This window comes from Diaporthe amygdali (assembly GCF_026229845.1).
Source record: "Diaporthe amygdali strain CAA958 chromosome Unknown NODE_10_length_1141467_cov_65_626103, whole genome shotgun sequence".
Lineage (NCBI taxonomy): Eukaryota > Fungi > Ascomycota > Sordariomycetes > Diaporthales > Diaporthaceae > Diaporthe > Diaporthe amygdali.
Genome location: NW_026517030.1, coordinates 457,981 through 484,541, shown reverse-complemented (window position 1 = coordinate 484,541; position 26,561 = coordinate 457,981). Strand labels below are relative to the sequence as shown.

At 53.6% G+C, this 26,561-nt stretch overlaps 6 protein-coding genes across 6 annotated transcripts; 3 read left to right on the top strand and 3 right to left on the bottom strand.

Moving 5' to 3' along the window:
* Positions 1 to 1,379: 1,379 nt before the first annotated feature.
* Positions 1,380 to 2,429, top strand: J7T55_009119 (uncharacterized protein; the record flags this gene model as incomplete). Its single annotated transcript, XM_053142051.1, has 1 exon — positions 1,380 to 2,429. One exon carries the CDS (start codon positions 1,380 to 1,382, stop codon positions 2,427 to 2,429), a length of 1,050 nt encoding a protein of 349 aa, XP_052994960.1.
* Positions 2,430 to 6,936: 4,507 nt separating this feature from the next.
* Positions 6,937 to 7,149, top strand: J7T55_009118 (uncharacterized protein; the record flags this gene model as incomplete). The annotated part of the gene is made up of 1 exon (XM_053142050.1): positions 6,937 to 7,149. One exon carries the CDS (start codon positions 6,937 to 6,939, stop codon positions 7,147 to 7,149), a length of 213 nt encoding a protein of 70 aa, XP_052994959.1.
* A 1,298-nt stretch (positions 7,150 to 8,447) lies between these two features.
* On the bottom strand, positions 8,448 to 9,007 carry J7T55_009117 (uncharacterized protein; the record flags this gene model as incomplete). Its single annotated transcript, XM_053142049.1, has 3 exons — positions 8,448 to 8,530; positions 8,603 to 8,735; positions 8,873 to 9,007. The coding sequence occupies 3 exons, from the start codon at positions 9,005 to 9,007 to the stop codon at positions 8,448 to 8,450; spliced, it is 351 nt and encodes a 116-aa protein (XP_052994958.1).
* A 4,881-nt stretch (positions 9,008 to 13,888) lies between these two features.
* Positions 13,889 to 15,788, bottom strand: J7T55_009116 (lternative nadh-dehydrogenase; the record flags this gene model as incomplete). Its single annotated transcript, XM_053142048.1, has 3 exons — positions 13,889 to 13,962; positions 14,020 to 15,324; positions 15,404 to 15,788. The coding sequence occupies 3 exons, from the start codon at positions 15,786 to 15,788 to the stop codon at positions 13,889 to 13,891; spliced, it is 1,764 nt and encodes a 587-aa protein (XP_052994957.1).
* A 5,321-nt stretch (positions 15,789 to 21,109) lies between these two features.
* J7T55_009115 (uncharacterized protein) lies at positions 21,110 to 23,250 on the top strand (the record flags this gene model as incomplete). Its single annotated transcript, XM_053142047.1, has 2 exons — positions 21,110 to 22,001; positions 22,064 to 23,250. 2 exons carry the CDS (start codon positions 21,110 to 21,112, stop codon positions 23,248 to 23,250), a joined length of 2,079 nt encoding a protein of 692 aa, XP_052994956.1.
* A 1,198-nt stretch (positions 23,251 to 24,448) lies between these two features.
* On the bottom strand, positions 24,449 to 26,220 carry J7T55_009114 (uncharacterized protein; the record flags this gene model as incomplete). The annotated part of the gene is made up of 4 exons (XM_053142046.1): positions 24,449 to 25,447; positions 25,580 to 25,833; positions 25,915 to 26,053; positions 26,137 to 26,220. The coding sequence occupies 4 exons, from the start codon at positions 26,218 to 26,220 to the stop codon at positions 24,449 to 24,451; spliced, it is 1,476 nt and encodes a 491-aa protein (XP_052994955.1).
* Between the last annotated feature and the right edge of the window lie 341 nt (positions 26,221 to 26,561).

The following is a 26,561-nucleotide window of genomic DNA, read 5'->3' as shown; positions in this document are numbered from 1 at the left end:
GGCGACTTGAGCATGATACCGCTAACAGCTACGTGATGCGTGGTAACGTGCCATGCCATATGATGGACCATACCATTGCACTTGCACTCAAAGGAGTTGGCAATGTGACTCAACTTCCCTGACGTCGAAGATGGGGATCAGAATCGGACCGGGAATGCTGCTGGGTTGCAGGGTTGAGCAAACGGCGCTTAGTGCTCTGCCCGTGCCCTCTTCAAAATCTCTGCTGTTCCCGTCACCTTGGTGCCAGGGTGCATATTCCCCGTCGAACGCTGAGGCCGGCATTCAACCCAGAGCAGGGGATGGACAGACATGGGTGTCCTAGAAGAGATCGGGTGGCCCACCCCTTTCAGAGGCCTACTTCCCGGCTGTTGAGGGTGGCGGGCGTGCCAGTACGTACAGTACAAGGGCCCCTCCCCCCTCCGGTGGCGCTGCACCGCTACAACAGCTGCAGCTTTCAGCTGCCGTTGCAGGCCATGCGTCTGGCGTCCTGCCACTTGCCTAGACTCCTCGGACCTTTTGGCCTTCACTATATGCAGGGTTGGACACAGCCCACCTTGTACTGTACCTAGGTGAAGTACATTTCGGCTTCGCTCGGCGAAGTGGCGGCTGGCCCAGTTTCGTACCTGTGAAAGCGGGAAACAAGAGGAGAACTGAGTTTTTGCGGGCGGATGAACGTACGAAGCAGACGGCCCCGAGGTCACTGCCAGATCCCTGGTCTCCTGCTGGCACTCACTGGGCGGGCCAAATCCCTGCCTCAACCCACAGCTCCGCTTCCCAGGTTCCCTGGTGATGCCTGCTGCTTGTTTGTAGCGAGCATCGTACTATGTACGTAGTACTTTCAGAACAGACCAAGGAGTGTTCCGAGGGAACCAGATGGGGATCGAAACAAGAATTTAGAAGGATACGCGGGCAAGGCGAGCCTGCGTGCCGAGCGATGGCGACGCACCGCGGTAGCGTCACCCCGTGCCCTGCCATGATGCTTCCCAACTCCACTTTGCTGCATCTGGCACTACGATGGTTATGTACACTGGCCGTAAGTCGGGCTTCCGTCAGGCAGTAGGCGCAGTATAACACCCCACCACCCTCTCACCATCCTTTACGAGCCTGCTCACCCTCCTTCTTCTTTTTCACGAGTACCTCGTCTACCATTCTCTTCTTCTCATTTGCGGTTGCAGGCGTGCAAGCTAATTGTTCCTGGCCCTTGGGACCACCCGCCTCCGTCATCCTTCTTTCTTATTATTCCTTTGCCGTCTCATCTCCAGGTTCCCAGAAAACTCCACCGCCGTACGGATTCCCAGCCGCCTGGCCCTCCTGCCCTCACACTCGGCCTGAATTTTTTTTTCTTTTTATCCCCTACCAAAAAAGAAACCCCATACACGATGCCTCCACAACTACTACCGGCGTCTGCGGCAGCCTTTGCTCCCAGGGCCTCCTCTGTCAACGTCGTCCTCGGTTCAGGGCGTCCAGAGCAGTGGCTGACGGCCACACTAAAGAGGATCAACCGGGTAAAACGTCCCCTCAACAGCGTCATGCAACACCAAAGATGCCTGACCGAAACCTTGTCCAACTCGAACGCCATCTGGACCTTAACCTCTCTGATGATGCCCAAGGCCCCAGAGTCTGAGTTGAGGAAGGATTCGAACCCTCTTGTTGAGGCTCTGTTCAACTACCAGCTCCTTCATGTGGAGGCTTATGTTGTGCATGTGGATATGGTCCTGAGGAACGAGGTTGGGTACAAGCTCACGCCAGACACTATTGAGTCTCTCATAGAGTACCACAAGGAGATCCACTGCGTAAACGCCAAGGCCAACACGCACGAGTGGTCGGAGAAGGACCAGCAGTGCAAGAAGCTGCACGAGGATTTTGTCCAAGCCATCAACAAATTCGTGTACCGCACGCACGTCTCAGCACTCGAGGGACTCGAAGAGGAAGGAGCCGGCGAGCTACTCAACGGAAAGAGCGAGGAGGTGAAGAGTCAGCTCATGGGGCTCATGAAGCCACTGCTGCCCCCGCCACCCAGAATCGTGGATGTGATACGCCAACCTCCTCTGCTTCCGAGCTCACCAGCCAGCGCAGGCTTCTGGTCGCAGCCCACCACACCTTCAAGTGCTCCTGCCCCAGTCGACGCTTGGAGGATTCTGCCTTCCAGCCCGAGCGTTGTGACAACCTCTGCAGAGTCGGGTATGCCTGCCATCTGGGCGAACATGGGCATGAGCGAGGCTTCGCTCTCCCCCCAGACCCCATCTTACAGTCAACCTTTCTCTTCGGCCGGGTTCTTCTACAGCTCGCCAGTCGCAACGGCGCCTATCCCATCCATCCCTCAATTGCCCCTGCCTAGCATGCTCACGCAACAATGTGGTGTAAGCGTTGGGTACGGCGGCTTTGGGTGGGATCACAACCGGTATCAGGAGTATACGACAACCATGTGACAACCATCAACAGTCAGAGGAGACAATCAGTCTGGCCCAGCGGCTACGTCTTCCTAGCAGTTGTCTTTCCTAGGACGTCTCCTTTCCAGGTAGCCTCTGGGACAATCTCCTACCGGACAGGACACCCTTGCTCCCTTTGTCGTCACCGAAGAAAACACCCCCCAAAAAGACTGGCATCTGGGCAGAGCTAGAGAGACACCTCACAGAGTTCATCACATGTCAAAGGCACATCGGCGTTTTGCATACCATGGAGCAGGTTCGGGTACACAACAACATTGTCATCACTCCACAGGCATACGGGTTCTTGGGTTTCCTCTGTACAGCGAGCGAGCGTCTGTCTTTTTTTCCTTGTTTTTTCTTTTTCCCGGAGTTTTGCGGTTTTCAGGATACCACCACCAAACAAAGGCAACCGCAAGCTCGGTCACACGCTCTCTCCATATCATCTCCTCATTGCGACTGGGTCCGGGGTGGAAATTTGGATTGCATTTTCGGGCGAGGCAGGAACTGTCGCAATATAGGGTGGCCTTTCTTAGTCTTGTTTCCTTCGGTGGTTTCTTTTTCTTGTCCTTTGCGTCTGACAATAAGAGGAACATGCAGCAATGCACTACAGCCCGGCAAGAAAGGACCGGGACAGAACTTCTGGATTCCTAACTCCTCTTCTCTATTTGGATTTTCTCGGCGGCAAAAAAGGCTCCTTTATATGATACCCCCATACGCAACGTGGTGTGCACTCACCACAAGCACTCGCTTTCAACATCACAATCCTTTGGACCTGGATTTCTTTTCTCTTTTTCTCATGTACGATTTCACGACCTTGGATGACGGATACAACCACCACCTAACGAGCTTGGAACAACGACCATTTCACGAACGATGACAAGCGCTCGGCTTGACGCTGGGGCTCACGACTTCTTTCGAAACGAAACGGCACGAACGACACAGCAAGGGTGGCGGATTATTCGATGCCAACAACTTGATCACTGGACTGGATTCCGTGGGGACTTGTGGCACACCAAGGCTGAAGAGGAAAAGACGACGTCGAGCCGAAGACCAACAACAATATCCGGAATATTGCGAGTCGGAAGCACAAGTGACACTGGATGTCGTCGACGGGAGAGCCCAGGCCTCTGCCCCCGACAGATCGGGGGCAGGAAGGAATTGGAGGCTGTATGGGGAGGCCAACAAAGCACGAACAAGAGCTGGGCACCAAGCAAACGATGGCACTCTGCTGCGCAGGAACGTGAGCGAAGCCAAGTCTATCTCGACGTCATTGCCGTCTACAACTCGGTTTCACGAGGGTAATGGGCTTAACAACATTCCTGCCGCCATCGTGATTGTCGTCGGACCCCTTAGTGTGAGGAACGAGACCTTGTTCACTTCCTGCTAGTTCAGGAGAATACTGGGATCCGACCCACTGAGGGGGCGGGGTTTTGTGCAAGCAAAATGTCCCTCGACCATGACGCGGTGGCGAAAGTGCCAGTTTCTGGGCCGAGTTCGAGTTGGAAAAGCGAAGCCAAAAAAAAATTGTAGCTCATTTCACTACATGTTAGCCTGAGTCGTCCCAGCCCTCAAAAGCCTCTATGTGAGTTGAGTGTTAAGTCCTCCTCGGTACCAGGCTCTAGAGGAACTGGGAGGATTCAGGGAACGGCAGCTGACGTGAGGCGATGTGGTTGATCAGGGGAACGGGTCTTCCCCTGCGACCTATTTTGTTCGCCTCCGTGGGCATGAAATGCTGGATGTGATTGATGGTGTGGGATCCGCCCCGGCGGCGAGAATCTCGAGGCGCCATTAACTTGGTTGGCCTCATGCTCTTTTGTCCTCTGTCTAGTAGTTAATTTTAACAATCGAGCAAAAGTCAAAAAAAAAAAATGACCCTCTAGAATCCCGTTCCAAAGTGATGCCGCGGCTGGCAAGGCCAAGACCCTGAAGGGCCACCACGCGCAGGATATGCTAGTGAGATCGTCACCTGATTCTCTTGTGCTGCCTCATACATGTACAATCTACTTTTACCTCTCGGACTGTTTCCGTCAATATCTCGACCACTGGCCTTATGAATCGCTGATGTAACCAACACTAGGCCCGCACAGGAGTGGTCGCGGCCAAGAGGTGGCATGACTTGGGGCCAGCGAATGCGATGGCACCTTGACTGCGGCTGGGGCTTGATGCCTATGTAATGTGCGCGTCTGTGACTTCTTTGCGTGACGCGGACGGGGGGTGGGACAGCGTCCAGGACCGCGTCCAAGCTGCGTGCAGATGGAAAGTCTGGTACGGCGCAACCTCATCTCACCCATCGTGCCCCTTGAAATTTTCTTTTTTTTTCTTATTTGTTTTTCGCTCGGACCCGACGCCCTTTACCTGTCTTTTCTCCCTCGGCCGGCATGTTATGATGCCATCCAGGGGTGGCACCGTCGTTTTTACTGGGTTAATATTGGCAATAATGCTTATATCGTGCAGTAGTTCGAGCTTCCGTCAAAAGTCAACCAAGGCATCATCAACGGCATCCTTTCGCCAGGGGGTGTCTTGTCTGACGGGCCACGGATAATCAGGATTGCCACATGACGGCGAAAGAAGAGACAGGGACTGTCATGGTACAGTTTACGGGATTTTTGAAGAAAAAGCCCTCACCCCCGCGCTCCCGCGCCTCCTCTTCGTGCTACCCTCCTCTTGGCCGCTCCTCCGCCGAGTTCTTCCAGAATCTCTCTATTTTCCCCACCCCCTGGTCTGTACCACGGCGGGAAGTAAGCAGGTAAAAGTAAGTAAAACGGTCATTGTGGGCCCACAAGAGCAAAGCAAGAAGAGCAGGAGAGCAGGGTGGTCTCGCCCGACAGATCGGGCATGTCAGCAGCTCGCGATTTGACCAGTCGGGATGCCGGTGGGAACCAAGAGCAATCTGGTCCTCGGCACGCCGCGTCGATCAATCTGGGGTTCGTCCATGGGCTGGACAGGTGACAGGGAAGCCTTGAGCCAGGCCCCTGTCCTGGCCCTGCGATGCCGGCGATTTGTGCGGCTTCAGACGGGTCTTGTTCGTCCTCGACCATGCTCCCTCCGCACGTTGGACCCCCCGTCGTCTGCCTTCGACTCAACATGCTGATCAGCCGAGCTGAATGCTGTGCTGTACTGTGCCTCAACGGTTGAACCCCAGGGATCACTTGGGTCTTGACTGGTATGGAGAAAGGCTGCAATGCGTGGGACCGAAGGACGAGAGCCAGCAGTCCAAGCAAGGCGACAAGGTTGGGCCTAAGGCGAGAGGACGACTCGCGGATGCGACCGTTGCAACGAGTACGACACCGAGGGGAGAAAGGCTCGGGAGCACAAAAGGAGCTTTTGGCTTTCTCGGGCGCGGGAGGCTCGGTGCAAGGTTTGCGGCCCAATCCCTGGTAGTGACGATACAGAGAACACACCTGCGATCTAGTCTAAGCTTGCCTTTGCCCGCATTATTCCCGCGTCCTCCCAGCACGATCTGGCATCGAAGACATCGTAAAACGCGGCGCATGCTATCTAATGTGCAAAAGCATATCTTTTACCAAGGGATCGTTTCTTGGTCCGCACCTGGGGTGTCAGTACACCCTCCTCGTTCCTCAGTGATTGTGCGCACAACCAACGTCTACAGCCCGCGTACGTTCTCCCGCCAAGGTGGCATTCGGAGTCCGCGGTGCAGTAGCGCCGCAACCATTATGTCAATCACGCTCTACTGCAGGTCGAGGGCAGGGCTGCGGCTGAGCAGCGCCTCTGACCGAGGCCACTCAGATCTCTGAGACGACGGGCAGGTCACATGAAGGGCTGTTGGCCTTCGAGGCATGCGCAGCTCAACACCAGGCGTAGGTGGGCCTGCGGACGACCGGTGCAGATTGATATCGCACAGCAGCGGCTCAACTTCCCAAAGTATGTGCTCGGGGAAGGACGATGGAACCCTCGGCTGGGGCGGGCTACACTACTCTCTTCAGCGAAGAGGGTGTAACGTCTGTCTGACTTGCATGGCGTCGCGGAGACACACGGCTAGTAGTGCTGACAACCTTCGGTGAGACAGGCCACGACTAATATACCGGCTTATCATGCGGTTCCAAGGCGACCAGTTTTGAATAAGTGATCGACAGGCGACTATCAGTGAGACGGGGTGAGCCTTGGCTCAACCCACCTGTTCGGGCCCCTTTTCGGTCGCGGGGTGACCGCAGACCAGTCGGTCCTCCCACTTCCCCTTCGGCCTGGTCTGCTGTCGCGGTGCCGCCTGGGTGCATATCAGCTTGCTGTCCTCGCTACCAATTTACCTACACGGCCGCTTGGTCACCTGGTACCGGTACTTCAGGTCGCACGTGAACAAGCAGGTCCCTCAGGACTGTCTGAAATCCTTGGGCCACTGATCCGGACTACGCCGCGCACCAGGGGGCAAACTCCGCCGGCGACTATGCGGCGCGGACGTCCACGATGAGACACACACCACGGACAGTGCTGTCGATGACACCATCAAGGACGTATGTGGCCATGCGGCACAACTAAGCTCTACGCCGTCATGCAGGAAATGAGGGGGGCCGTTTCCAGAGTTGCCTGGCTCCCGCTGTCTGATCAGTGGGCGGATGACGGAATGGCTGGGACGCCCTCTGTACATTACCTGTTCATGCAGCTGCGTGTCAGCGCGCTGAGTCCAGTGGACTACCAAGAGCCAGTCGGATTTTCGGCCTCTGATGGGTCAGCGAATTGGGACAAGAAGATTACCACGGCTTAATCAGATGGGGCGTCTTGCGATCTTAGATACCGGAGCTGTCAGGATCCTATGTAGCGTGTGTGCGTATATGGACCATGAATAACGTAGATAGTTATCGTCGCAGGCATTTTCAATCATATGTGTCCAATTCTACCAATGATTCCAATGGCAAAGCCCTAGGATTACGAACAGACGATGAGTGATATGTTGGGTACGCTTCCTGTCAATTCCAACATACCATGACAGTGCTTGCAAGAGCGAAGCTTTCTGTTGACGCATCCGGTTGACATACCTGGGCTCTCAACACCGAAGAATCCGGAGCTGGTTGTACAGAACTTGCATTGACGGGAGCTGTCCGGCAGATAGGGAGGGCGGCACAAGAAATCTCAGCGGGACTCTCCGACAATTATCAAGATAACCTCAAGGGCTTTGATTGTCAAAACAGTGGCACGCGGTCTTGTAATTAGACTATAGTTAAGGTAAGCATTCTATTCCAAATGGTAGTGACTAAAAGCCATCTAGCTCACTTTCTAGGGTGATTATAATAGGGCCAAGAGGCTTTATCTTGAAATTACCAGGATTCTGGGACGGGCCTTCTGAATATATAGGCTTCCTCAGCTTTCAGTGAATGAATGCTAAATTTCTTCAGATATTCATAATGTGGGTAAGAGACACTCCAACATCGTTTTGGCTCAGCTTCAAGAGCTATGCTTCCATCCGTTCTATCTCCTCAACTTTCCATGAAGCTTCATACGTCATGACATATACATATATACTGGTAAGATATTACCCATAGCTAGGAATGTTAGTTGACCCAGTAGCAATGTAACCATCCGGCGGAAGGAAATACAACGATCGAAAGGTCTCGATCATCAAAACATTCGAATAGACCCGAATATAAATGATACCGCTGCCATGGGCCACACACTAAGAATTTGTAGTTTCCTGTCCCAGAAGCCAGGTCTCTTTCGATCTGAACTGAGTCGCATTAACAAGACCATGACTGCAAGTATCAGCAGCGGGATCACGGCGGTAGCTATTGACGCGATCTGCCATGCCAATCGCTCACCAGCAGTCGGAAACGTAAACTCCCACGCGATCAGGTGAAATGCACCAAAAATGGCCAGCCCTAGCAACGTTCACACGTCGTTATTCGCTGAATCGTGAGGCGTACACCTGTAAGGAATCGTGTAACTGATGAGCATGCCTCCCCACCACCACCTTGCCCGGCCCTCTTTGCCTATTGCAAGGATGTCTTCTCTCGAAGCGCGCCGTAGAGTCTGCGTGGTGATCGGAACCCCGACATCCTTCGGACAGGATCACTGGAGTATGTAAGTGAAGACCGCGCAGACGGCATAGGCCAGCGCCACCGCCTCGCTTTGACTGGTCGATATGCCCTGGGCTCATCGGGAACGGATAGCAGCTATCAGCTGCGCTGTCTGTACGAGTGCTAGTGTGGTAACGAGACTGTTACTCTTGTTCTTGTCTTGAATATGCCGCTCCGTGACTTTCGGCAAGGCAATCAAACCCATCTCAGCCGCGAGCCACAGCTGCTTTGCGTTAAGAACCCATTCATCCCCGCATAGGGCGTAGAAGGGCGATTTCGCCTATTTGTCAAGCTTTATGAAAGCCCATTCTCCCATATGGCCTTCGGCAGCTAGCGAATTAATGATATCACGATGATCTGGCCGTGATTCCCATTCAAAGCCGCCCAAAAAAAGAAAACTCTTTCCAAGTAGAGGACAAAATGTGTCAGGGTGGGATGTTCAGAATAGGCCGTGGTCTGCTCTGTACCAACTGAACCCCGGATGTTCTCCGTGTCTTTTTCCGTGTTTTTGGGTTGCGTGGAACCGTCGTCTTGTTGAATTTGGGTGGGCATTTCGTCGTTTGAGTCCCTTATTTCTTGAGATGGTTGATTCTACCCCGCCGAACTCTGAGAAGAACCATCAACGGTGGGGGGCTATAGACTCTCCTGCTGTCCCTAACTCCTCCGATTCGGTAACGGCCGGGTGTCCTATATCTATTTCTTCCCGTATCCGGCGATCGGTCTCAGGCTTATCAAGCACAGGCAAAATCTTTTCGTCCTGATCTGGAGATGTAGGCCATGACAAGTTCCGGAAGTCGACAACGAAGCCTCCAAGATCGGCAAGCATTGTGTGAGAAAACGTCCATGACTTCAGCTGTTGCTGGAAGGACTCCGCCGCCGTGTCCCCTCCACTTTCGATGATTCCGTTCCCTTTAGTCGCTTGACCCCGTGCGCGCATGAAGCCACTGAGTGCCTTCCCCAGCACGTACTCAGGCAGAACGAGGGTATACAGCATCCAAGCCACTTTGATAACCCCCGGGTACGATGTCCTTCCCACTTCACGAAGCCATGATCTGAATCTCGTGCCGGGAGTCTCATTGAACTGCTCCGGTACGTTTGGCACGATGATCTACCAAGTGCACAAAAGAATTATGGCGAAACAGCTCCAGACAATTTGGAGTGTTCCACGTATGTTGGGCCCTTTCACGAAACCGCTAGTAGCAGGGAGGGTACAGTTCGGATGGAATGTCCGCATATCATAGAAATATGACGAACATACTATAGATGGTCATCCATAGTAGAGCATTTAAGTTGCTATTTCTTGACAGGTAAAGGGATAAGTAAATTCAGATCGAAGAGAAAAAGTTATGCGAGGTTAGATTTGTGGAGGGCCTCGTCCTGCTATTCCCTTATCGGGCGTCATTGCCAGGTGGTTGGGTGAAGAGTTGCTGACCCCGTCTCTGTTTCCACTTCAGCCCTCAGCTGAAACTCTTGAGCCAATCAAGACCAGGGTGTTTGACGCAATGAGATCCCTTTATCGCCGTACTGATCGCCTCCGCCATCGTTGCTTCTGTCGATTGCAGTACTGAACGCCTTTCTCACAGCCGCCAACAAGTTTATGTGATGGCATCCAGGAGGAGTTGACAGCAGGCAAACCTCAAAACTATTTATGTTGATCTATACAATTCACTATGGATGTTATAGATGAATAATTTCTTTTTGAACAGTCTCAGCCTGACGGTGGGACCTGAGAAGGCAATCGCTATTGATGTGCACTGGCTGCGCAGAAGCTAAGTAGCGCGGAGCTGGCTATCGAAGGCCTCAATGTCACAATGAACAGAAAGAGAAATACCTCCACAATGGTCAATATCCAAAGATTGGGCGTCAGCTGATTCAACAGGACTTTGATTACCGGTCGTGCTCTTCAATGACTTTTTACTTGCGCTGGTGGAGCTTCTCTTCGATGTCACTGTCTGGAACCGGCGCTCGATATTCTACGGGATCAGATAATTACGGCACTTCTTGAAATTGGATTGGATTTATTATTGAACCCATCATAACTCAGAACCCAAAACGAATATCACCTGGGAACCATTGTGTGCCGTGGCTAAGGAGCTGCAGCAGTTCTCATGTGAGCGAGAGAAGTGGCTCCCGACGTCAAGCTTTGGCACAACTTCAAGAACAATAGTGTCTTGAATTAGACGATGATCAACTATGTACAGAGCGCTTCGGTGCCAAAAGAGTCCAAGTATTAGATACGCAAAAAAGTACATGGCTTTTGTCGCCAAGTCTGGCGGATCCCAAGAGAGATCGCAAGTATACAATCCATTCGTCAACGGAGTGTTCAGAGTCTCAGACTCATTGGAGAGACGCACCCAGAGAAGCCTATATCAAAAGTTTTCAAAGACACCCTCGAGTGTATTTGTACTGAGTCTCCTACTCTGAGTAAGGATAAAACGTTGTGGTCGGACTTCATCAAGCGGATGGGGTCTATAACGCAGGAGATATAATGGGCGACCGATAAACCTGGGGCTAGCAAATCGACCTCTTTGAAGTTTGTGACCAGCCATAAGAGAACTTCATCATCACTCAACTTAGTAGACTGCCACACAACTTTAACTATTCCTGGAACAAAGGAAACCCCGTTCAGAAGACAGATTTGCTTGTTTAATATTGTGGTCAAACTTGACCATTCCATCCACTTTTCCAAAAAGTGAAAGTCTGATTATGTGTAAGAAAAGTTTTTGCAGTAGGACTTTATCAAAACATTCAGGGTGGGGCCCAACTTTGCTTCGATTCTCTCGCACAAGGTGCCACTCAAACATTTCGATGCTGCTACAATCATGGCCATATTCACATGTTTGCGAAAATATCAACCTCGGCACGGTGTATTTGACTGTTACACAACATTTGAAGTCGCAAACAATTTAACCAGTGGCTCCATAAGTACCATCTGACAAGGTACGACAGTTGTGTGTGCCTAATCTCCAAATCCTCCGCCGAGACCTTCGTGTTACCATGCAAAGGATTCCGTGTGTGGCAGGCGTATTAAGTCTCACGTCGTCACCGATGGTCGCATAGGTCCCGGAAACCCAATGGCTGTTTCGCGCGGGTGCGACCGAAGACGTATCGGAGACATTGCCAGGTCTACCTCGTGATTCGGGATCGAGCGCGTTGCACAATGTCCCACAGACGGACTCAAGGATTATTTCATATGTACGGGGCCAATGGGATAGATGAGTATTGAGACATATGACCGCGACAGCGGCCGCTTGCATGTTTAACGCAGTTCATACCTCGGCGGTCCTTTTGATAGCGCCGGCTTTCTTGTAGGTTATGAACTAGCTCGATCGACAACTCCTGCACAGCTGCAGAACCAGAAGGGGTCGGCTGCTCAAGTGCGTGTAATATTTCGGATTACTATCAACCGGCACACAGGTATTGTTTCGGCCCATCTGAGCAACACGGGTTGGTCTGGATTGTGTGGAGGACTCTCGGGGTCATTCTAAAAGCCAAAGAAATTTCGTTGGTCAGTTTCCCATCCCTTAGTAATTGATGAATTACGAAATGTATCTGTACTCAAGGTGTACTAGTCTCGTCGAGGTGCCGCAAGTGGTTACTGTAGAAGTCGGGACTCGTCGATCACACATTCAAGACTAGATAGGTAGGTTAGGGGTTGACGGATCAAGCTGATAGTGGGTGCGGAAGGTAAGAAAAATTTCCGAATTAAAGAAGATGGAGGATGCCACATTCCAAATAATCGCTGGACTTGAAAAGTATCAAAATAAAATTTCAAAATGTTGCTTAAGGATCATGCCTACTCTGTCTGCAACTGGCTCTGTTCCCTTTCAATCCACTACAACCTCATTCTCGTTAATTACGATACTCGAGAATGCTCTTTCTTACTAGTAAAAGCCTGAAATACTCGATAGGAGGTCCTTTCATAGTTATCGGAAGTTCACGTGCCGCCATTGTCTGAACCAAGCCTGAATAGATCTGATACTGCCAAATTTTACCTACCAAGATAGTTTCTTCAAAATGCGGCTCCTTCTAGTGCGTTAAAGTCTGGCGAAGTTACCTAGAATTCGTCTCTTAGGCCGCTTCTATCTAGAGATTACTCGAAAGTTCAGGCAAGCCGAGCTTCCTACAATCAAGTAATGGATTTTGACCATATACGACGATCACGATGTGATGGAGCTCAATAAATAGGATAGCTGATGTCATCCTACCCAAAAGAAATGTCTTCAAGGCAGGTCGGGCTGCCCGAACTTTGCGGTCTCTGGTCTGCTCTCACCAACCGATTATTTGGGACCCATACACTCGAGGTTTTACGTCAAGCAAGCTTAGCTCTCGAAGTACACCGGGGCACTCAGTACGTTTACTTGAAATTTGTAGACCAAACAGTGACCCTCTCCACACGGTGGGTCGTGGAAGAAGAGACCCGAGTAAGCACTCTTGAGAGTCGCACGAACTTTTTCGGCGGACAATCGCGGAGGAAAAATAAGTGAAATAGAGGTAAAGAAAGGGGAAAATAGGAAAAGAAAAGTGAAGTGCCCTCCACCCAGAGAAGAGAGGAAGAAGTGAAAGGAGGGATCCCCAAGAATGAAAAACATACGGTGCCTTTCGGCCAGTCTATACATACACACAGAGATATACACAGCGAGTTTATTAGTAATAGAATTTGTTGAAAAGACAGTCTGTCGCCAAATTGGGCCCTCCAAATTGTCCGAGAGGCTGAAGAGCTGCGACAAGAACATTCGGTCTAAGCGACACAGCAGGACAATAGAAGAGAATTGCATTAAGGAAAGGATGCCCTTGGGTGCGTGATAAGGCACTATCGACTATTCTTCCATACACAGACTTGAGCATGGATTCTGTCTTTCGCGTAACCGCCGCAGACTGACAGGTCCGGGTCACTTCATGACTTGAGTGAAGCAGAGCAGAGAATGGTAGCAGAGTCGTTGCGGGCGAGTGACAGCAAATTAGTACAGCAAATTAGTATTCAGCGATTCAAGCTTCCGGGCTCCTAATGCTGCGAGAAGTTAGATGAAGCGACAAGGAGCAGTGTTCTAGACCCAGACGTCTCCAGACGCAAGGCCGAGAATAGAAGAAATGTGCGACCGTCGAAATCATGAGCCAGTTAGCCCGTAGTCAAGGAGACGATGGACTACCCTCAACCCGCATCAGAAGTCTCATTGAACAAAATGAATTCGTCACATAACTAAGATATACAACAAGACAAGGCTCAAGAAATAAAGCCCCCATTCCTTCCCCTAACGATTACCCAAGTCTATGTGTTTTTGTCCGTCGCAACACCCAGTAACACAAAGTCTATAAGCCCGCCTGACGCCCGATCAAAAAAGCCACCAGACTTTGGGATATCAAGCATATGTATTACACTGCACCACGCCGGGCAAACTGTAGCCCGGACCAGGAGCCTTTTCCCTTTCTCCATTACTCTCGGGACACATCACGTCCGAAGACCTTGGACTTCGCCCAGTCGTTGAGGACCAGGAGACGGTTTCGAGCTAAGTCGCAAGTCAGTAGATGATCATGATATGCAAATTGGGGGGTTGGGCACTTACTGCTGAAGCACATTGAGAGATACGCGCTCCTCCAAAACAGGTACGTCCAGGTACCGCCAGATGCAACATTGCCGTTAAACCAAGCAACATCCGCGACGGCCTTCTCACTGCCAATGTATGCCAAGCTGCCCTGGTGCGAGTAGTGGAACGGCTTGATGTCCTTGATACGGCGCAGTTGCCTCTCGTAGTCCTCGATCTGCTTCGATGATTCGGCCGCATTACCTGGCTTGAGGTTCAGCGAGGACGAGAGCTCGCGAATCTTCGTCTCCAGCTCCTCCGTCTTGGCCATATTGTTGAAGAGCTTGGCCAGGAAGGTACCCTCCTGTGAGGCTACTTGGGCGGTGGGCGCGTATCCGGCGACTGCGCAGTCACCCACGGCCCAGATGTCACGGGCTCCCTGCACGACAAGGTACTCGTTGACGGCAAGGCCGCGACGAGAGTCCTTCTGGGCGACAATGCCTGTCATCAGATCCTTGACGATGGGCCGGACGGCGTTGCCCGTGGCCCATACCAGTAGGCCGTAGGGGAAGCGCACGCGCTCCTTCTTTCCATCAGGGCCAACTGCTTCCGCCTCAACGTACTTGTCGGTGACGTTCTTGACCATTGTCTTGGTCCTGATATCGATCTTTTCCTCCTTGAAGGTGCTTTCGGTGTAATCGATCAGCTGCTTGGAGAACGAGGGCAGAACGTTGGGCAGGGCCTCGATCAGCGTAACCTTGAAGCGATCGCTGATGTCCGGGATAAGTCGCTTGATGTCCTCCTCGAAGAAGTCCTGCAGCTCGCCAGCGAACTCGACACCGGTTGGGCCTCCACCGACAACAACCATGTGAAGGAGCCTGTTGATCTCCTCAGGGTCCTGGTCCTTGAACGCAGCCGTTTCGACACAGTCCATGATCTTCTTGCGGATCTGCTGGGCGTCACCAATCTCCTTGAGGAAGCACGAGTGCTCGCGAACGCCAGGGATTCCGAAGGTGGCGTTTTCAGCCCCGACACCAACAACCAGCATGTCATAGGGGACCTCAGTCTCGTTGACAGTGCCCTTGATCTCGGAGTCATCCTTGATTTTGACGACCTTACGCTCGGCGTCGATGGAGTGGGCTTCAGCTTCGTAGTATTTGACGGAGGCCTTCTTTGACTGGAGGATCGTGCGCACGGGCTCCATGATGGAGCGGTGTTCGATAGTTCCGGTTGTACATGAAGGGAGCAAGGGGGTGAAGAGGAAGTAGTTTCGGGGCGAGATGACGACGACGTTGTAGTTCTCGGTGTCGAGCTTCTTGAGGAGAGCAACAGACCCCCAGCCGGTACCTGGATAGGCGCAAGGGCGATAGGATTAGCGATGCACGGCGCGAGCCATTGACGGCAGCAAGACAGTATGTGAGCTTACCCAGGATCACGAGTGTCTTCTTGGAGGGGTCAGGAGTGATCTGAGGCAGCGGGTGCCTGATATCCCAGACCTCGTAGCTAACATAGGCGAGGGAGCCGAGAACGGAGAGGTAGACCAGGCGCCATGTCCACCTGAAAGTCCTCCTGATCTTTCCTGGCTTCTTGGGCGGAGGAGCAGATGACTCAGAGTACTGCCTTTGGAACTGACGAGTGATGGGGCGTATGCTGCCGGCAGCAAGAGGCCGACTGGAGGATGCCGTGGCCAAGGAGCGAGTCGAGGAGGTGAGGATGCGGGATGCGACAGCGTGCTGCTGCTGCATGCGAGCGACGCCGAACTGTCGGGTCGCGAGCTTGTTCAGCGCCAGAGCTCGCGAGGAGGAAGCCATGGCTTCAATTTCTAGGGGAGGTTGGGGCAATTGCTGGGCTGTAGGCTCTAGAAATGTGGTTCTAGGAGAGATATAAGAAATTGGTCTAGGAAATAGGAATCTAGGTGGCTGCTGAGATGATGAAAAGCAAAGGAATGCGAGGTGGTGGGGGTCGGAGGTGGACTCCAGAGCTGAGAGCGCGTTTTTTCTGCCAGCTTATCCGATAAGATGGAGCTTTTGCAAGCTTCCTGCCCTACTCACGGCCGTCAGTCACCCATCATCATCTAGTCTATTTAGACTATCTATTTATTTTTTTTACTAATCCCCGCGACACTGCAGCATGCCCAGTTCCCACTGCCAGCAGCAGAACAGGGAAAGCAAGCCCGTCAAGCACGTGCGCATCTTCAATTGCCATTCGCCCGGTGTCCTCACAATCCACCCGAGCGAGTCATTTGTCAACCGAGGGCTGCGATGCTGTTTGTGCATCTCACGAGACAGTAATGTAGAGGATCGAGGATCTGTCCGTCTGACTTGAGGTAGTGGGATAAGCATGAGATAAGATTAGCGACGCCTCAACGCGGTCGGTCTTGCTGTACTACTACCCAGTACTGTGGGTTGTGGCTCTGAAATGACGCATGCGAGAGACAGACACACAGAGACAGTGACCCAGAGCTGTGGTTCATCCCCACCAGGGGCACGCGCCTACGGACCTTCGGCTTTGCCTTGTCATGATCGCATCGGACCTCATCTCGAACATGTGTCAGACACTCTCCATATGCCTGTGTGCCTGGCTGGCGGTGTAATATTGACATATGATTCTCCGACCCTATCTAATCCAACATTCCTGCTCTCGGCTTTCCGCCGGGTCATCTCGGCAACCTCCCCCGACTGCGTACCCACAGTTCCGGCATTCAGCGACCGAAGGCTTCGGGCGTTCATCGGCAAATTGTGGAGCTGCCTCTGAACGCCGAGCATCAGATGAACCTGATCCATCAGGTCAACAAGTGAGCATAGCGTCTCTTCTAAAAGTACTCCAGAACGAAGTTACATTTATTGTGGCTATACATGTGCGGTCTGATCTTTCTTTGCTTAAGCGAAGGGACTCCCAAGAACTATGTCTCGGGGCTGCAAAACTGGTGTAGAGGCTTTGGCGAAAAGGCTGTCGAAAGGTTGAAGGCAGAATGCTAAGCATGCCATCCTGTGAAGGGCACGAGACGTGAAAGCTCATTACTTTGGCATTATGTTCCATTCTGATGGTGTTACTCATCAGGCAGGACCTAGCCTTCCCTCTGTTGGGACTCCTTGGGATCCTACTGAACGAGAATACAACTCGAGCCGAAATCCCACCCCTTGAGAGATGATCTCAGCCGGCTAACCACTTCCTGCCGTGTGGAGATGTTTCTGCCCTGTGACCAGCGTGCTGGGTGGTGGATGACGACGCGGCTCGCACAGCTTCCCCCTATTATGGCATCTGTCCGTGTTTCTGCTCGGACTGAGGCCGTGTCGATAGGGCTGACCCAGCCATTCCTGTCTCGCATATCTAAGCAAGACAACATGCATACCTTCCAGCCTGGAGCAGGTCCACAATTGCAGTCGCGCGCGTCTAGGCCACGATCTGTTCGGAGTTGATTACCTTCGATGCATGTTGATCCAGAAGAAAGAAACGAAGTACGCAAGCCTCTACTGTGGTCTCCACTTCACGGGGCCCACCATTATGCCGATATCTTGTAGTCCAGCTGTTCTGCTGCGGCTGAGCAGAGCCCCATCAAGGTACTACATTCTATAGCACAGGATGGAGTGTCGCTCCCTGCCCCTATAGTTGGGCGCCACACGCTGTAAACGACCAGGAGACGACATGTCCATACCAAAGACCAAGAAAGATGGCCATCGTGCTGGGAATGCACAGCCGGCAGTGAGAGACCGGCAGTAGCAACCTGGGAGGATGGATCATCCGGAAACGCTCTCCCAAGCCTATTTAACGAGACAACAGGTGCGATGCTAGGCTCTAGCAACAGTGGCATATGGCCGGCAATTCCGATCTGGTCAAGAAAGCTTCCAGAACATCCGTCAAATCAAGTCGATACACGTGAACACATCTGCGGCTCTTACAGTGATGGTTCCCGCCTTTTGGCAACACATGGAAGCCATGACTGATCGCTAGGGCATGAAGTGCCAAAGCTTAGACATCGCTGGCGTTATTGGTTGCAGGGGATGCTACGAAGCTTCTTGGTCGGAAAAAAAAGCACTTTGCCCTTGTCCATGTCTGGGCACGGAATATTCTTTGGAACCTGCAGGAGCCTGCGGATCTCATCTTTTACGCGACGATTACCCGATGCGACATTGTGCGCGGAGCACGTTTGGGCGTAGCTTTCGTTTTCCCTAAACGGGTTAAGGCACGCCGTCGTGATCTCGCTGGGTGTCCAAGTAGACACCAAAAGCCCGGTTGTCTACTTGATGTTCTCTTATGACTCCAAACCTTTTATGGCTCGCATTAATTCACGGCAGGGCCGACAGAGCAGGTCCAGACAGCCTCGCCAAGAAGGAAGGTCTGTTAATAAAATTGGCTTCTTTAGAGCTGGCTCTGAAGGAAATCGGTGGTTTCGAGGCCGGACTAGGCTGACCAAAACTGACCCGTTTGCTTGGAAGGAGGGCCGGTCCTACTTTAAGAATGACAAGAACCCTAAAGGTTCGGCCAAACAAGCGTGCTCGGCGCCCATGAGGCCAAGGCTGGGAGACGACAATACTTAGATGGGCAATGGCAATGACTAGTGTGAGCGGAAATGAATGATTGCCGCGCCCGTATTCCAGTGTTTGCCCAGACCAAATGACATGCGGCTTGGCCGATGGGGCGCCAGAGAGATATGACTTTGGGACTGCAATATGCCGAACATACCAATGTCAAAGTGCGACTGGCCGCAGAGGCTCCTATGACTTGGCTTTGCGATATTGAATCGCTGGCCGGGATGACCAAGGGCTGCCAAGGTTTGATGAACTAGCATTCAACGGGACGGTCAGGCACAGAGAGGGCAGGACGACATTGAAACAACCAAGACGTGACAATGGCAAAGTGACTTCCAAGAGTGAGATGACAAGGCAAACACAAGCAAATAAGCATCTCGTACCCGAGGGCCGCAGGCTCAGGATGGACTTGGCTCGTGGGGATGGACGGCGGGATCTGAGAGAGTGGTCTTGGACGGATTGGCAGCTCCTCGGCTTGCGGCCTTGACTGCTGGCTTGTTGTGCTGATGAGACTCGCATGCGATGAGCCGATCAGGAGAAGGCCTGGACTCTGAGGCTGAGGCCGTCGCGCTGAGGCCAACAACAAAGTTTCCGGATCCGGGCATGCACGAGAGAAGACGGATGAATCGGCCGTGGAACTTCATCCGAAAAATATGTGCTGCCCTCACTGATGTAAGGGGGTAGGGGCGAGGGGCCAGGAGCCAGGGGTTTTCGAGCATTGCCATGGCTGAGCAGGTTCCAGGCAGGGGTGGTGTTGGTGGAGAAGGACAATGATCTACAGCAGAGGCACTGGGGGGGGGGAACTAGAGTGAAGTGAGGTGAAGAAAAGGCGGGAGACGCAGCGCAGACGCAGCAGAGACGCAGCAGACGCAGACGTCAGTCCAGCTGTGCAGCCATCGAGCATCGAGCCTCCGACGGCACTAGGCCAAGGACGGCTAAGCGCCTCCCGGGACGCCCTTGTCCTGAAACCAGTTGTGCCCGTTTCTGAGACACTTGCACGCTCCACTCCGTTCCGTAACAGCAGCCGCACTCGACCTCACCTCACCTCAACCAGCTGGCTCTGCCTGGACTTTGCCTGGCAATGCCCTGCTTTGTGCCCTTTGCCTTGCCTCACAACACCCCACTTCACGTCGCTTCACTTCACCTCACCTAACGTCCGTCCGTCCGTCTTGCCCCGTCCTGCCCTGCCCTGCCCTGTGTTTGAGGACCTCCCCAGCCCTCCCACATCAACCACCGCCGGCCAGCACAATGTCAATGCGTCGCCCACCATCCCTAGTTACCGTCCGGTATGCACGCCCAGCACTGAAGCGTCACCCTCAGTCACAGGAGCGCCATGTTTGCCCATGTTCGTGCTCGTGTGTGTGCTTGGGCTTCGTCCGTCTGAAAATCCAGGGACCATCGCATCGCATCGCATCACACCCTATGGCATCGCGTCCTATAGCATCGTATTGTATCGCACCGCACCAGCTTCGACACATGCTACAGAGTGTTGCTATGGTATCGTATCTGTGTGTGGCCTCCCCTCCGCCTGAACAGCAGCCGCAGGCGCATGGCCGCCACTTGACCCTTGACCGCCCTTGCCACTTACTTGCTGCTTGCTATGTCCAACTTGCTACAAGCCTGCTACCGAACCGAGGTTTTCGACTCAGCGCGACCATACTGTGCACTTGCTAGGCTTTAACTCGATTGAGACATCCAGAGCGGCAGCGGCTTTGCTCCATCCCGCTGCGTCTCAGAGTCGTGGGCACTCGCCCTCGAACCGGCCTGGCTAATGCCCAGGTTCTCTGCCTGCACTCTGTCCTCGACGTCCAGCAGTTTCGACCAGAGCAGCTGAACATTCAAGCTCAGCCGCGACAGAACCAGTAGTCCTGGCCGTGGACGGGCGGTAGATCCATCGTGGTATCCACCATCTTCCATAGAGATCTCGCCGATGGGTGGAAATGGCGTCAGCCTTTCCCGTCAGATAGATCATTCGCTTCCGTGTTCCCCTCTTGGGTTCGTCTTGCCCTAGCTGGGTCAATGCAGAAAACCCGCCCTCGCAACAACCCCTGAGGGCTCCATCCGTGAGGCTCGTTTGGAATCTCCCCCAAAGCGTAAGGCTCCAAACCCTCTTGCAGGACCATCCCTCCCTTGAGTCAGGCTGCTCATCCCTGGATCTTTCGGCTCATTCGCCCAGTCCCGAACCCCCTCCCACTGATGCCCTTGCATCGACCACGCGGCGGGTAAATCTATCCCTCCCTCCCCCAGTCTGATACTCTCCTGTCACCAAGCTTCTCTGTCTTGGAAGTCTCACTTTCATTCAGCCTGCTTCCTCTCTTTTCCACCCTTCCCTTCTTCTCCAGGGCTGGTCTCTGTCACTTTCTTTGCGACCTTTCCAGCGCTTCTTGGACTGGGTCCTCGTTCTCTCCATCTACATGTCCTTGTGACATTCGCTAATTTTCGAATCTCCTTCGTTTCTTGGCCACTCCATACCACGACGCCGGCGTTGGGAACAGTTGACATGGTCGCTTGAACACGCCAGAGCACGTTTGAGCATATGGGTTGTGCCATAACCGCATAGGGGATCGTCAGCGGTGACGGACAGGATGCGAAAAGTGGACGACATGGCCCCCGTAATGGATTTAAGACAGGAAGAAAAGGAATTGCGAGCAGGTCTTCGGCGGAGGTACTTGCGGCAGCGACTTGCGCGGATCGATACGTCTCAGAGAGATCCCCGACGTGACCTCTCCGTGGTTACCGATGGAGGCAATGTTCGCAGGCAAGGAGATGGTGAAGAGGATGGGGACGACAGCGACGAGGAGGAGGCAGGGAAAGCTCGCCAGGGCACCAAGAACAAGCAGGGCAAGGGCGGTGATGACAGCGATGATGACCACGACGAGGATCATGAACACAAGCAGCCTGTGGCGACACTCGCTCTCCCTGCTCCGGCACCGACCGTACCGTCGTTTCCACCCCTGCAGCTGGTCCCCCCACCTACATCGACCTCGATAGCTCTACCGAGCCCTACATCGCCTGCGAGTCCACCGACCCCGACCTTCCCAGTCTTCTCATCGCCACCTCCGGCCGTTATTACTATGCCGCCGACCACTGTTGTGAAAACGTCCACAGTTCTGGCCACACCAAAACCATCCGCTAATGCGCCCGTCGTCAACAACCCGCAACTCGGCCCTCCGCCACCTTCGACAACAACCTCCTCCATCTCACTGATGACTACTCAATCCCTTCCGCTCGTATCGTCCATCACGGTCAGCTCTCAGCCCCGGAAAGGAGTCGGAAATCCAGAGACATCCTCTTCGTCATCTTCCTCGCCGACTTACTCCGAGTCTTACACTCAGACCACGCCTTTCGCTTTTGAGAAGAGCAGCCCTACGCCAACCGTCTCCCTCGAGGATGTGAAGTACGGCAACGACGGCGGCCGAGACCAGGATAGAGGGCCGCCTCCAGGGGCTTTGAGTCCCGCCGCTGAACACGCACTCATCTCAGCTGGATCAATTGGTAAGTTCGAATCCCAGCGTATCACGTTGGCGGAACCGCATTACTGACCAACCCGGGATCAGGTGGATTCATTATCGTCTGTTTCATTTGCTGGATGGCATGGCGCATGGTCAAGAAGTCCAAGGCAAAGGAGAATGGCTCTTACGGCAACCAACCACCACCATCGAACCAGCTTCTCGCCAAGATTCCATACTTTGGTCGTGGCCAGCGTGGCTGGCAAGAAATGGATGATGGGCCAAATGATTTCCGCAATGCACCACCACAATATGAGAAGACTAACTCAATGGGCCAAATTTCGGAGATTTACTCGATGTACGACCCAAGATCGCAAGCGCAGTCGATGGCAAAGCAAGGGCCAATGGTGCTGCCTCAGTTGCAAACCAACTTCTCCCCATCAGGCACATTCAACCCATACTCCGCGACATCTGGTTCCTTCCAGAACCCCCAAAGTGCCTCAAGCCCACTGCGCGCGCAGACAGTCTCGCCTCAGTCCCAAATGAGCCAGCAGCAACTCGCAAACTTCCCCCCGCAACTTCGACCTGGCTTCTCTCCGGCCAGCAACTTTAACCCTTTCATTTCAAACTCATCTACAGACGCATCCAATTCGATGAGTCCGAATAGCACGCTCCAATATGGAGCCTTGCAGACGACTGGAACCATGCAGAGCGTTGGATCGACTCAAGCGACTGGTACAATGCAGACCGTGGCAACGACCACTACAGATCGGTCACGTATGCAAGATCCGTTCTTCAACCAGTCGGAGCTCGCTCGACAGCCTTCCGACGCCTACGACCCGAATAGGCGACAGGTCTACCGCGCGTCCGAGCTGTCGTCCTTGTCCTCGGGCTTTGGTGACGAAGACATCATTATTCCTCCTCCCGCCGCCGCGGGGCAGTCCAATGCCCCAGGTATGCCCCGTCTCAGCTACCAGCAGACGCCTATTGCGAGCCGGAAGAACAGTGTCGCCAACGCTAGCGAGGCTGGTATCAGCAATCGCGACACAGTCTACACTACTACCAGCGAGGATATGCCGCCAAGATTCAGGACCGTAAATAGCTGGGTGAACCAGCAGACCGGGCGGATTCGAAGGGCCGAGCAGAGAGCCAACGAAGACATCCCGCCCGTGCCTTCGATGCCCGCTGAGGAGAGATACACAATGATGATGGACGATGAGGAGCCCAGGCGTCCAGATGTGGCCCAGGTCCCGGTACCAGACCTGCCTGCGGCCGTCAAAGACACGAAGCCATGAGGAATAGGCTAAGCCGCAGGTTTTCCTGCGAGGCTTTTCGGCCCTTTCAATACGATCGTTCATCACTGTTATTTGAATACGACTCGCGGCTGATAAGAAGATACCAGAGGCCCTTTGAGGAGCTTCACTATTTTTACGATAGCACTACATACTCACTGTACATATCTACCTCGATAGGTTCACGTTCACACATCATTCTGTCCTCGCCGCCCCGTTCCAGCCCAGCCTGGTGCTGTGGTTGTACACCGGAGAGGTGCATGACGGGTGACTCGCGGATCCATCTTGTGTACATAAAATTCCAAAATGCGCCTCGATAGACGAGGCAGTTGGAACCACGGCATATCGGCGAGCAAGGTGTTCTGGAATTGCGCATGGCCACACAAAAAGGGAGGGGATGGGGAGTGGAAGAGCGCTAAGCAGGTGAAATACATAACTCAAATAGTAATTTGCAAATGACACGACGATAAAAAAGAAGGTGTTTCTGTTACAGAGAGTGATGGTGGTTTCCGCATGTAATCCACAACGTGAGGTCGCTACCAACAGATTGGCGAGCTGTGGCGCTCAAGGCTGTGTTGAGGCCTCTTGAGTCTGAACGACAATAAACTAGGATAGAAGGGATGAAACCCCGGCGGCATGACCGAACGAACGCGTACAGCTACTTGCGTGGTGATAACATTTGGAATTATAGTCCCAGGGGTACGACATTCTGGGCTAGGGTTTGGGACGGAGACAACAGAGCCTCAGTGCCAACAAAAAAGACAGCCAGCATCATTCAAAGGTAGAGGGCTCCTGATCGATACCATGCCCGTTGACACGCGGAGTGGAGGAAGCAAAAAGACTGTCAAACTTGACATGGGGCTTTCTTCTTCATAGAGAAGTAACACTTATTTGTTGTCCATTTCGAAAAGGCTCGTGTTGCAAGGCAGGGGAATTCGCCTCCCACAATCGCATCTGCTTTTTCTCCCCATCCTCCACCATTACCATGTCCTGTCCAATCCCCGACGCCCACCAAGCCTTAGCCCATCCGCATCGTGAGTTGTCAGAAGCCAACCCCAGTCAAAGCAATTTATTTTCTCACATCCCCGGCTTCCCCGTCTCGCACTCTCCCAGCTTTTTTTCCCTTTCTCTATGAGGAACTCCCCACAGCTAGTTGAGCAAGCACAGGCCGCGGCCGTTTGTGATGAGTCGGATTCCCCCTTCAGCTCTTGTCAGCGCGGCGTGAGCTTCCGTCCGCAATGACGACAGCGGACTTCTTGCTGCCGTGCTTCTCCTTGCCTTTGTCCTTGCCCTTGGACGAAGATGACGACGACGAGCAGAAGGAGGCCTCAACTGCCGAGCACCCCCCGCCTACCACGAGCGGCGCCCCCTTGCTGGCAGAAGACGACGAAGAGGTCTTCTTCTCGCCCCTGTCGACCCCCCGCTCCCTGTCTTTGTCCCTTCGCTCGGCCCTCCTCCCCTCGTCCCTCCTGGTGCTGGAGCTGTGGTGTTTGCCGCTCCGGTGCCCATGGCCGTGGCCCCTCGACGAGCCAGCCACGGCGCCGCAGCCGCCCACCCCCACGGCCTCGCCCTCCTTGAGCAGCTTGACCTGCAGTTTCCTCCCCTTGAAGTCAACTCCGTGCAGCTTATCCACCATCCTCCGCGCAAGGTCCGCGCTGCGGAAGTGCGCGATCGCGTAGCCGCGCGGGTTGCCCTCCTTGTCAAGCGGCACCTCGACGAGGTTGATGAGGGCGGCTTCGCGGCCGGCCGCGTCGCATATCATCCTGCGGACCTGGTCGTCCGATGCGCGGCGCGACAGCTCGCGTATGTGGATACCGCGCTGCTCGGTGTAGACCACGCCTCCACCACTCGGCGCCGCGCCGCCCATCGTCAGGTCGGCCAGTTGGTTGGTAAGAATTGCTACGCTGGGTGGTGGCGGCGGATAGTATTCGCTGTATGGCTGGATCGGTTGCACGGCGTACGAAGCCGACTGGTTGTACAATGTCGGCTGTCGATCTGGTGCGGCTTGGTAGCCATAAAAGGGTTGTTGTGCTTCCGCACCCGAGGCGTAGTAGCCGTATGTCGTCGTTGGCATACTTGGCTGTGGGTAGGCCGCCGTGAGAACATCGTAGCTCGGCATGATGGCGCCATGGGAGAACGAGGTGCCAGGACTTGTCATGTAGCTGGACGGCGACATGGGCATGGAAAAGCTTCCACCGTCCTGTAGAAGAAATATAGGCATCAGCGCCTGAGCAGCCGGCACATAGAAGTGGCAGTGGTTGTGCATAGGGCCGTGGTCGCCTTGTGGGAGTAAATGCAAGTGGTACGAAGACATGGGTAGATCCAAACGCACCTGACCGTACGCCGAGCTTGCTGTAGACGTGGGAGAAGAGATCCCAATCGAGCTCGGATAGGACACTGGGCCTCCTGCAAACAGCGAACTTTCAGATGCGGGCTCGACAGCTGATTTCGGGCTGCTGCTAGCTGGGCGGTTGGCCGATCCGCTTGAGCCAGAGACCGTCAAATCACGTACTTTGAGGGGCCTGTCCGCATTCCTGTCGTCCGCTATGACGGCGCGGCCCTTGAATTCTTTGCCATTGAGTAGCTCTGCAATCCCCTGCTGTCAGACTTGTAAAAGCTACGAAGTGGTGGGTGTCATTCTCGCACAGCCCGGAGGGGTCATCATACCGAACGCTGCTCTGAAATGCTCAAAACCCTTCACTCTGACCCAGCCAGACGTGCTCTTCGGGAAGATTTCCACGTGGTCTACAGCGCAAACCTGTCTCACATGGTCTTTGACTTCCTGCCATGATACGTTGAATGGGAGCTAAGAGAGATTCCGGGTCAGCACAAACTTCTCGACTGGGATTCTAGAATGCCTTCTCCGTGGGCTCTATAGGTCTCACGCACATTTGATATTGGGATGTAGTAAGTGCCCGTTTGGTTGCCTGGTGGAACCACATCTCTCGGTATTTCATAGTCTGGAACTGTCATAGCTGTTGTCTCGGGATGCCACAGGGCGAATCGCTCAGGTGGCAGCAAGAGATTCTGAGAAAGGGCGCACAAGAGGCAGGCAACCGGTTGTACAATGGCAATAGCTGGGGATAGTTCAGCCAACGAAAAGGTAGCACACAATGGAGTCTATATGTCTGCGATGCGGTGCGTCTTCTGGCTCCTGTCCAGACCCGGGGGAAAATCAAGGGGTATCCATGTTTATATTCACATAATACCATGCAATCAAATCCGCCAAAGCGGCCCAAGACTGAGCACGCATGCAGTAGGGCAGAGTCTGCGGCTCAAGCTTTCGACTCTCTTGCGAATCTTGCTGCCAGTCG